The following is a 12,004-nucleotide window of genomic DNA, read 5'->3' as shown; positions in this document are numbered from 1 at the left end:
CACCGGACAGCTGGAGAAGAACCGGGGTGCGCCGAGTCAACAGCGGAGAGCGGCGAAGATAGAAGAAGACCCCCGGAGAGCGGAGAAGACCCCCCCGGAGAGCGGAAGAAGAAGACCCCCCCGGAGAGCGGAGAAGACCCCCCCGGAGAGCGGAAGAAGAAGCACCCCCTGGTATTAGAGCTAAAGAAGACAGGGGGGGCCTCCGGAGCAGACTAATAAATTATTTTAAAAACCTTGTGTTGTGTGTTTAATAACTATCACTTTGCCTCCAGGTGAATGGGTAGGGGTACGATGTACCCCATATCCATTCACTTAGGGTGGGGGGCCGGTATCTGGGGGCCCCCTTATTTGAGGGGACTCCCAGATTCCGATAAGCCCCCCGCCCGCAGATCCCGACAACCAACGGCCAGGGTTGTCGGGAAGAGGTCCTGTCCTCATCAACATGGGGACAGGGTGCTCTGGGGTGGGGGGGCCCGCAGTGCGCCCCTCCTGCCCCAGAGCACCCAACCCCCCCACGTTGAGGGCATGCGGCCTGGTACGGCTCAGGAGGGGGGGGGCGCTCGCTCGTCCCCACTCCCATTCCTGGCCGGCCGGGTAGCGTGCTTTGGATACGGGTCTGGTATGGATTGTAGGGGGACCCCCTACGTCGATTTTTCGGCGTAGGGGGGGGTCTCCTTACAACCCATACCAGACCTAAGGGCCTGGTATGCTCCTGGGGGGGAACCCATGCCGGTTTTGATTTTACAAATTGCCGGGGCGTTCTCCCTCAGGAATGCATACCAAATGCCGTCGCTTGAATGTGCTTTTACATGGTGTTACTAACTTTACACTTTGTAAAAGCAGCCCTAATTTTACACTTGCAAACTAAAACTTACGGCGAAAAAACGAAGCTGAAAAGCTTTGTGGATCGCCCTAAGTGCTAATTTGCATACCAGAAGCGGCATTTCGACTCGAAATGCCCCCAGCGGCGGATGCGGTACTGCATCCTAAGATCCGGCACTGTAAGTCCCTTACACATGTTGGATCTTCTGCCTAACTTTGGAAAACTGATTCTGTGGATCAGTTCCAAAGTTAGAACCAGGGATACGACGGCTTACGCCGGCGTATCGCTTTTGAGGATCTGGCCCGGAATATCTTAAACGGCGTTAATCCCTGTCCCATTTGGGGTTCCGTTACAGGTGTAATCCATCTACTGTTAAAGGGAAGCTCCATTTGGATTTTTTATGGGACCAACATAATTTCTTTAGATGGGAACTGAACTAAAATCATTGGTTTGGAAGGGTAAGCCATTGTGCAGCAATATATTGGACATTTTTTATGATCTCGTAGTTTATTTCAATTGCCAAGATAGTAAGCAACAATAAGAGGCTTCATAGTAGCCTTTTTCATCAGAGGGAATACTGTACAGTAAATATGTGGCAATGTCCTTGCTCAACAGTTCTGTATCTAAATATGTAAATAGTCCTGTACACCTTGTACATATGAATGTATTTATTAGTGTTACCAAGGGAACACTTATAGAAACTGAGAACCAACCATCATATAAAACAGGGGTCAGCAACCTTTTCCACAATAAGTATCATGTTCACGAGCATAAGACAACCGGCATGTCAGGGAAACATATCCCATTATAGAATTTATCGCTTCATGTCTTCAGTTTATGTCATTATAGCCATACGGCTAATTGCAAGTTAAATTTGTTAATTAAAATATTTGTATGATTAAAGATTTTAACTTGTCCTTAACAGTACAACTATGAGTGCAGAAATTGAATAATTGGTGTGCACACAACACGTGATCAGCCCCAATGCATGCATTTCAAATCTCATATAAGTCCCAGTGCAATGCACTTCAGATCTCAGATCAGCCCCAATGCATGCACTTTAAATCTCAGATCAGTCCCAATGCAATGCATGCACTTTAGATCTCAGATCAGCCCCAATGCATGCACTTCAGATCTCAGATCAGCCCCAATGCATGCACTTCAGATCTCAAATCAGCCCCAATGCATGCACTTCAAATCTCAGATCAGGCCCAATGCATGCACTTCAGGTCTCATATCAGCACCAATGCATGCACTTCAGATCTCAGATCAGCACCAATGCATGCACTTCAGATCTCAGATCAGCCCCAATGCATGCACTTCAGATCTCAAATCAGCCCCAATGCATGCACTTCAAATATCAGATCAGCCCCAATGCATGCACTTCAGGTCTCATATCAGCACCAATGCATGCACTTCATATCTCAGATCAGCCCCAATGCATGCACTTCAAATCTCAGATCAGCCCCATTGCATGCACTTCAGATCTCAGATTGGCATCACTAATGGCCACTGACTGGCATCACTGATGGGCACTGCTGGGCCTGAACTGATGGTCAGTGCCCTGATTATCTGTACAGGTCTACCCTGTAAGGAAATGTGGCCGATCGATTCTCCTCACCTCACACACTTCAAGCGCGAGAAGAGGAATGCCGATAACTGTAATTTCCTTGTTTACATGTGACTGGACATAGCTTTACCAAGATCGGGAATGTGCCACATCCCGGGGGCACGCAAGCATGGTGAGAGCGGGGGCGACATCATATGATGTCATCCCAGATCAATGGAACCACCCTGCAGCCATCATTTCCATAAACGGAAATGACGGCTGTCTTTATTTATAGTGTAGGCAGTGCCGATCCTGACCTCCCTGGGGCCCTAAGCAAAATTACATGGCACATTAAAAATGAGAAGCGGGGGGCGCTGACGACAGTGACATGTCACATTAAAGAAAGTTGAGAAACGGGGGGAGGGGGTGTTCTGCTGTCGGAAATGACATCTTACATTAAATTGAGAAGCGGGGGGTGCTGACTTCTTACCTCTTCTCCCATGCAGCCAGCGAGTTGAGAAGCAGGGTGAGGGGGCGAAAATGACTTCTCACCAGGCGGGGCCTCTAGTAATTTGGGGGGCCCGTTGCAGCTTTTCGGGGCCCTAAGCGCCTTGCATAGTGAACCAATAGGGCGGATCGGCCCTGAGTGTAGGTTTCAATTCTTCTTTTTCTTCTAACCCTTACTTATCCACATGAGGGGGGGGGTATTTTGAGGCAGGGTGGTGTGATGTTTTCAGTTACAGCACCCTGCCAACCCCTCCCACCAGTGCTGATCTGCCTGAATTTGAATATAGAAGCAAAGGGACCCAGTGATGATATCACTGGATCTAAAATAAGGTATGTAATAAAAGCAATTAAGACATAGCGAGCTAGATTCACGTAGCTCAGCGTATAGTTCTGCTGGCATAGCGCATCTCATATGCGCTACGCCGACGTAAAATAGGGCGCCCAGACCTTTATTCACAAAGATCTGGCGCCGTACGTTGAGCCGGCGTAGTGTAACTAGGCAGGCGTAAGCCCGCCTAATTCAAATGTGGAAGGTAGTGGGCGTGTTGTATTCAAATTAGCCGTGACCCCATGTAAATTTTTGCACTAATGATCCGCGCATGAGCGCGCATGCTCAGAGTCACGTTGCATATACTCCCTAAGATACGTCGGCTCAATGCTTTGGACGTGAACGTAACCTACGCACAGCCCCATTCACGTACCACTTACGTAAAAAAAGACGTAAAATTTGACGGCTGTTCCGACGTCCATACTTTAACATTGGCTGCGCCTCATGTAGCAGGGGTAACGTTACTCCGGACGTAAGCCTTACGTAAACGGCGTAGCGGGCGCAAGTATGTTCGTTAATCGGCATATGTAGGTCATTTACATATTCTACACGTAAATCTACGGAAGCGCCCCATAGCGGCCAGCGTAAATATGCACCCTAGATACGACGGCGTACTAACACTTACGTTGGTCGGAGGAAGCTGAAATTCAGGCGTATCTAGCTCCGTAAATAGCACGCATAGATACGACGGCGCATCTACTGACTTACGCGGCGTATCAATAGATACGCTGACGTAAGAGCTACATGAATCTAGCTCTTAGCATGTTGATAAAGGTGGAAGGTGTGAATTTTGGAAAGCAAAATATCATCTTTATTGTCAAGTATTATAGGGAGGATTTTGAAGCTACGACAGACCAAAGACGAGTGTGAGATGCGTGAATTCAGCTTTTTCTTACATTAAATAAAATTACACTCAATGCTTGCTTAGCCTCATCATAAAACGTGCCTATGGGCGACGCAGTAATTAAGAAAATGTTCACTAACTGTACAAAGACTCGCATTAATATTTCACAAAATTAAAAACACCATTTCTATCTCCCCCTTAAGGATGATCTCATGTACATTAATGCTTTTTAAATGTGTATTTAACCGAAAACACTTTTGGAATCTCAACTCTAATGCCTTTGTTTTAAAGTAGACGTAAGTCCAAAGACTAAAATCTATCTCTAGTCAACAGATTTTTATTTTAGTTTCGGACAGAATTGAATTGAGGTGAGGACAGAATTGAAGAATGGGAAGAGGAAATTGAGAGTATTGATATTCCAAAAATATAAATTCCACAATTTGTGGATTTTGTTGAACTTGAACCATCTTGGTGAAATGCATTGGAGTCAATCAGGAAGGTGAAATTAACCACAAATCATATATATGTACATCATTTTATATGAATGAAAACTCCAGTGCTGAAACCAGTATAGAAAATTCAGGATACACTTGGCCGGAAATTGACGGTTTTTAAAAATTTATATTTTTTTATAAATTATTGTGCAGTATTATATTCGACTTTTTAATTATTATGAATTAAAAGAAATAAACTTTTTTTTTAAACACCTTGATCCCCCCATGCTCGTGCACAAAGCCAAACGCTCACGTTAGTCCTGCACGAATACGTGAACAGCGATCACAACATTCATGTGGGGTATTGCCATGGACGTCAGAATGAGAGCAATAATTCTAGCACCAGACCTAGAGGAGGTCTAAATCTCTAGAGGAGGTTAATCTAAACTGATAAACTTTAAAGGCTTTTAAAGCATCGCCTATGGCGTTTTTTGCCATTCCATGAGTGTTCGCAATTTTAAAACATGACATGTTAGGCCCCGAACACACGACCGAACATGTCTGCTGAAACTGGTCCGCGGACCAGTTTCAGCAGACATGTTCGGTCGTCTGTCCACCCGAGCGGACAGGATTCCAGCGTACATTTGCCCGCCGGGCCTTTTTTCCAGCGGGCAAATATTTCCAAACTTGTTTAGAAACATCCCACTGGAATCCTGTCCGTCGGACATGTTCGGTCGTCTGTACAGACCTACCGTACATGTCCGAGCGGCCGCCATCCCTCGCATGCGTCGAATGATTTCGACGCATGCATGGAAGCATTGACCTTCCTGCGTCACGCACGTCGCCACGTCATCGTCGCGGCGACGGCGCGGACACGTCACCGCGCTGTCTGTCCGCGCGGATTGTCTCTCATCATCAAATCAAATCTCCGACCAGACATGTCCGATGAAAACGGTCCGGCGGACCGCTTTCAGCGGACTGTCCGGTCGTGTGTACAAGGCCTTAGGGGTCTATTTACTCGACGTAACACCATCTTTTATATTTTACAATTTTTTTTATTATATTGTGTTTGTGTGTGTATTAATATTCATTAAAGTGTATTTTTTTTTAATTTGTGATTTAAAGATCGCTGCACAAATGCTGTGTGAAATAAAACCCACAAGTTTATTCACTAGGGCCCCTGCTAAATATAGTATGAGATAGGAGAATGTGGATATGGTGGGGAAGAGAAGAAGGAGGGATGTGATACTGGTGGGAAGAGGGGAGAATGTGTATGTGGTGGGGACAGGGAAAATGTGGATGTGGTGGGGACGGGGAAAATGTGTATGTGGTAGGCACAGGGAAAATGTGGATATGGTGGGGGACAGGGATAATGTGGATGTGGTGGGGACAGGGAAAATGTGGATGTGGTCGGGATGGGGAAAATGTGGATGTTGTGGGGACGGGGGGAAATGTGGACGCAGTGGGGACGGGGGGAAATGTGGATGTGGTGGAGGCATAGAATGTGGATGTGGTGGTGTGGGGGGATAGGAGAATGTGGATATGGTGGGGAAGAGAAGTAGGAGGGATGTGAATCTGGTGGGAAGAGAGGAGAATGTGTATGTGGTGGGGACGGGGAAAATGTGGATGTGGTGGGGACGGGAAAAATGTGGATGTGGTGGGGACGGGAAAAATGTGGATGTGGTGGGGACAGGGAAAATGTGGATGTGGTGGAGGAGTAGAATGTGAATGTGGTGGGGAAGGAGGTGGATTTGGCTATGAAGTGATGGCTATGGATGATGTTTTGGGGGAAGGGGGATGATGTGGTGGGAGAAAGGGAAGCAGAAGCATGCAATTGGGGAGGGGAGAATATTGTTATAGTCGGGAAAGGAAAATATTCGGGTGGTAGTGGATATAGTTTGGAAAAAGAAGAATGTGGGGAAGAGGGATGTGAATGTGGTGGGAAGGGAGGAGGATGTGAATGTGGTGGGAGGGGGGTTGTCTGGGTGTAGTGGAGAGGGAGGTAGAAGGTGAATGTGGTGTGGTGTGGTGTGGGGGGGGTGTGAATATGGTGGAAATAGGGGAGAATGTGAATGTGGTGGGGTAGGGGAGAAGATGTGGTGAAAGGGGGGGGGGGGTGGTTATGATGGGAGAAAGGGGTAAATGGAAAGGTTATAATGGAAAGGGGAGAATGTTGCTGTGATGTTTGACAAAGGTGAACGTGATGACGAAGGGGGGAAATATGTCTGTAGTGGGGGAGGGAGGAGAATGTGGATTTGGTGGAAGAAGGGGGAAATAAGAATGTGGCAGGGGAGAATCTGGCTGTGGTAGAGGAGATAACTTGGCAGTCGGTAAGGAGGGAATGTGATGACATCACAGGCGTCTGGTGCACATTTTTAAATGAGGTATCGGACACTTGACAGCTGTAAAATGTTTAATATTTTAAAAAAAGCATGAATTTTTTGCTTATTTTGTCTTTCAGTGACTACGGCTACGAGAGGCAAGGGAAGAACCAGTGCACGCCGGCATTTTGGTTTAACCCAACTTCCATCACCAAAGACTGCAGCCAGGGTCAGAGCTTTCTGAGGAGCAGCGGGTAAGGCCATAGTCATAGCAGGAAATGATATTACTCTTCACGTGAGTTAAGAAACCTCAAGAGAGAAAAATACAAACTGACATTCTACAACCTTCTAGGTGACCCATCGAGACCCTGACAATCAAACCAAAAGAAACACATTTTTGGCAGTTCTATGCTGCATGTCTTCAGAGTAAATGTTTTTTTATTTCAGTGAGAACCAAAGCAAAATGACAAATGATAAGAAAACAAACAATCTAGATTTTCCCCGGAGGGATGTTTTCTGTTTTTGAACCAAATTAAAATGACAAGTAGCAGGGTGGATAGCACTTAAGTTGTATACTTCTGATATGGTGGGTATTATCATGGGTATATCACTGTTGTTGAGAGAAGCAGATATCTTAGTCAAAATAGATTGTCTTTAACCGCTTAAGGACCGCCGGCAGATTTCCGTCAACAGAATGGCACGTGTGGTCGCGAGCTCCGTGGCTGTGCCCGCCCATGGGACCCGCGGACTCGATTTCCGCCGGTGTCCCGCGATCGGGTCACAGAGCAGAAGAATGGGGAGATGTCAGTGTAATCACAACATCTCCCCGTTCTTCCTAGTGACATCACTGATCGTCTATTCCCTGTCACCGAGAACAGCGACCAGTGAAGTGTCAAGGCAAGCCACGTCCCCTAACAGTTAAAAGCACTCCCTAGGTCACACTTGACCCCTACAGGTTAATCCCTTCACTGCCAGTGTCATTTTTACAGTAATCAGTGCATTTTTATAGCAATGATTACTGTAAAATTTACAATGGTCCCAAAATGGTGTCAAAAGTGTCCCATGTGTCCGCCATAAAGTCACAGTCACGATAAAAGTCGCAGATCGCCACCATTACTAGAATTTTTTTTTTTTATAAAAATGCCATAAAACTATCCCCTATTTTGTAGACGCTATAACTTTTGCGCAAACCAATCAATAAACGCTTATTGCGATTTTTTTTTTTTTTACCCAAAATATGTAGAAGAATACGTATCGGCCTAAACTGAGAAAAAATACGTTTTTTTAATATATTTTGTTTGGGATCCACGTTGCGCGACCGCGCAATTGTCAGTTAAATTTGACGCAGTGCCAATTTGCAAAAAGTGTCCTGGTCTTTGGCCAGCCTAATGGTCCGGAACTTAAGTGGTTAATATCCTTAAAAGTTTACTCCAATGGAATATGATATCTTAGTTACAGGTAGAGCTTGGTGAGCTCGATCAGCCCCTGATTTTGTTATGACTGATGCAGGCCCGGACTGGGACAAAAAATAGGTACGGGCATTTTGGATTAAGCAGCCCATGACATGTTAACCGCCCCTTCCCCACTCTTCACCCTGGCAGATCTCCTGAGAGAGGGGAGGGGGGAACCCAGCAGAGGTTTTGGGGGGGGGGGGGTTAAAGTGGGACCAGGAAAGAGCAATGGGGGGATGGAGAGCACAGGGAAGAACTTTAAGAACATGGAGTGGGGTGAGAGCACAGGGAGAAAGAGAAGATCACAAGGGGGCATCGGAGAGCATAGGGGGAGGTGGAGAGCACAAGGGGGGGGCAGCAGAGAGAATGGGGGAGGTGAAGAGCACGGGGGGGCAGCATAGAGCGTTGGGGGAGGTGAAGAGCACAGGGAGGGAGGTGGAGAGCACAGGGAGGGTAGTGGAGAGCATGGGGGGAGCTGGAGAGCACAGGATGGCTGGTGGAGAGCATGGGGGGAGGTGAAGAGCACAGGGAGGGCAGTGGAGAGCATGGGGGGAGGCGGAGAGCATGGGGGAGGTGGAGAGAACAGGAAGGGTGGCAGAGAGCATGGGTGGAGGTGGAGAGCACAGGGAGGGCAGTGGAGAGCATGGGGGGGTGTGGAGAGCACAGGGGGGAAACGGAGAACGTGGGGGGAGATGAACAGCACAGGGGTGTGAACGCAGAGCACAGGGGGGGTGATGGAGGGCATGGGGGGTGGCAGACAGCATGGGGGGGTGGCAGAGAAAACAGAGAGAGCGGCAGAGAGCATGGGGGAGGTGGAAAGCTGGGGGCGGTAGAGAGCATAGGGAAGGTGGAGAGCACTGGGGGGTGGCAGAGAGCATGGTGGAGGTGGAGAGCACTAGGGGCGTGGCAGAGAGCATGAGGAGGCAAAGAGTATGGGTGGTGTAAAGAGCCCAGGGGGGGGGGTAGCAGAAATAAGCAGGATAGGAGGAGAGGTGGGGGCAGCTGCATATACTGTATAATCATTCTCTCCATCTTACTACTGCAGTCTCCTGCTTTTCCTCTACCTCTCGCAGGCATTTCGAAACTACATGAGGAAGATAAAGAGAGTGATTGTTCTTTATGCAGTCGCCCACCACCGCTCCTCCTATCCAGGTTACAGGGGGAGTGAGCGCAGAGCACGGAGGTGACGGAGAGCACATTGGGCTGCACTCACGTTTTCTGTTATCCATGTTCTGACAATATGGGTCCCCCATTGGATATTGTCCAGGCTGGACTGTCTTCAAGTTGTCAGCAGCAGGTGTCTGCTCTGGCTCCTCCCCCTTTGCAGTCACGCCCTGGCACTGACGGCTGACCTATACAGGCTTCTCATCTAGTTCCTCCCCCTCTATGTTTATGTCCCCCCGGCGCCGATGGCTGAATTTAACTGGCAGCCGGGCTGCATGAGTGGCGTGGGCTCAAAGAGCCTTGTGCCCCGCAAGGACTTGCAGCTTGGCGGCCCACCGGGCAAGTGCCTGGTTTGCCCTATGGCCAATCCAGGCTTGGTCTGGTGTCTGGGATAATCCAACAACAGGATCTCCCTGCTATAATTTTAAACTCCTGTTCCTGTCTAACTGGGAGTTTTGGGTTCCACCACCTACCTTGGTGTCTTGGTGGCATCTTCTCCTTTTACATTTTTGCTAATATAAAATAAATAAAAAAGCTACCAGGCATGGTGAGAGACCCTCATAATGGGCACAGCAAGTGTGCAGACCCGAAAACTCAATGCAGGGATGATGGGAGCCCTTCATCATATGCATAGTGGGTGTGCAGACCAAAAAACTCAATGCAGGGGTGGGAGACCCTCATAATGGGCACACAAAGTTGTGTAGACCCTGAAATTCAGCGTAGGGATTGTGGAAACCCTCATCATGAGCACAGTGGGTATGCAGACCCAGCAACTCATTTCAGGGATGGTAGGAGTCCTTCATAATGGGCACAGCAAGTGTACAGACCAAGGAACTCAGTGTAGGGATTGTGGGAGCCTCTCATAAGAGGCAAAGCAGGTGAACAGACCCAGGAACTCAGCAAAGGGATGCTGGGAGCCCCTCATAAGGGCCACAGCAGGTGTACACACTCGGACACTCAGCAAAAAAATTGTGGGAACCCCTCATAATGGGAAAAGCAGATGTGCAGGCCCAGAAACTCACAGGTACCTCACCAATAGAGTTCCCAAGATATAGAATAAACTGTGTGATTTGCCTTCTCTATTTGTACATTTGACCACTAAAGTGATGGGAAAATCCAAAAATTTGAATTGTCACCAGAACAGAATTATAGAGACCATTTTCTTCCAATGAGGTCACCAGTTCCAGGGGCTGAGTTTGGAAAAATTGAAATAATTACATAGTTAGGCTGGAAAAAAAGACACAGGTTCAAGTTTAACCAATTGAAAAAAAATACAAAATAAATAACTTGAAAACCTGCAAATACAGTGCCTTGTAAAAGTATTAATTTCCTTTGAGATTTTCTACATTTTGTCATGTTACATCCAAAAATGTAAATGTATTTTATTGGGATTGTGTATGATGGACCAACACAAAGTGGCACATAATTGTAAAGTGGAAATTAAATGATAAATGGTTTTCAAATTTTTACAAATAAATATGTGAAAAGTGTGGCGTGCATTTGTGTTCAGCACCCACAGTGATTACTTTGAAGAACCACTTTTCGCTGCAATTACAGCTGCAAGTCTTTTTGGGGATGTCTCTACCAGCTTTGCATATCTAGAGAGTGAAATCTTTGGCCATTCTTCTTTGCAAAATAGCTAAAGCTCTGAGCTCTGTCAGATTTGATGGAGAGCGTCTGTAAACAGCAATTTTCAAGCCTTGCCACAGCAGATTCTATAGCGTTTTGCTTTTAGGCCAAACATTTCGGCCTCATCTGACCAGAGCACCTTCTTCCACATGTGTGTCCCCCACATGGCTTCATGCAAACTGCAAACAGGATTTCTTATGGATACCTTTAAACAATGGATTTCTTCTTGCCACTCTTCCATAAATTCCAGATTTGTGGAGAGCACAACTAATAGTTGTCCTGTGGACAGATTCTCCCAACTGTGCTGTGGATCTCTGCAGCTCCTTTAGAGTTACCATGGGCCTCTTGGCGACTTCTCTGTAGGTTTGCAGGCGTGCATTTGTATTCAGCCCCCTTGATGCCCTGTACACGCGATCGTCTGATGAAAATGAACCGATGGATTTTTTCATCAGATATTCGATGAAGCTGACTTTCATTAGTCTTGCCTACACACCATCGGTTAAAAATTTGATTGTGTCCAACACGGTGACGTAAAAAACGTAAAGACGTGCTGATAAAAATGAAGTTCAATTCTTCCAAGCATGCATCGACTTGATTCTGAGCATGCGTGGATTTTTGACCGATGGATTTCCCCACAGACGTTCGTTTTTTTCTATCGGTTTTTTAACCATACGAACATTTTAAAACAGGTTCTATTTTTTTACCGATGGGAAAAAAACTGATGGTGCCTACACACGATCGGTTCGTCCGATGAAAACGGTCCATCGGTCCGTTTTCATGTGTGTACAGGGCATGACTTTAAGGCCCCGTACACACGTTAGGATTTATCCGCGGATACGGTCCAGCGGACCGTTTCCACGGATAAATCCTCTCGAGGATTTGCGCGGATTTTGATGTGATGGAGTGTACTCACCATCGAATCGAAATCCGCGCCAAAATCCTCTGGCGATGACG

At 47.0% G+C, this 12,004-nt stretch overlaps 1 protein-coding gene across 1 annotated transcript in view; it reads left to right on the top strand.

Moving 5' to 3' along the window:
* The window catches only part of SORCS3 (sortilin related VPS10 domain containing receptor 3), a 774,589-nt gene that overhangs the window by 676,418 nt on the left and 86,167 nt on the right, over positions 1-12,004 (top strand). The window contains exon 17 of the mRNA XM_040361656.1: positions 6,947-7,060. Within this exon, the coding sequence (XP_040217590.1) occupies positions 6,947-7,060 (114 nt within the window). The remainder of the gene's footprint in view (positions 1-6,946; positions 7,061-12,004) is intronic.

Source organism: Rana temporaria, chromosome 8 (assembly GCF_905171775.1).
Source record: "Rana temporaria chromosome 8, aRanTem1.1, whole genome shotgun sequence".
Taxonomy (NCBI): Eukaryota; Metazoa; Chordata; class Amphibia; order Anura; family Ranidae; genus Rana; species Rana temporaria.
Note: the sequence above shows the minus strand (reverse complement) of the source record. Positions and strands in the feature narration are given on the sequence as shown.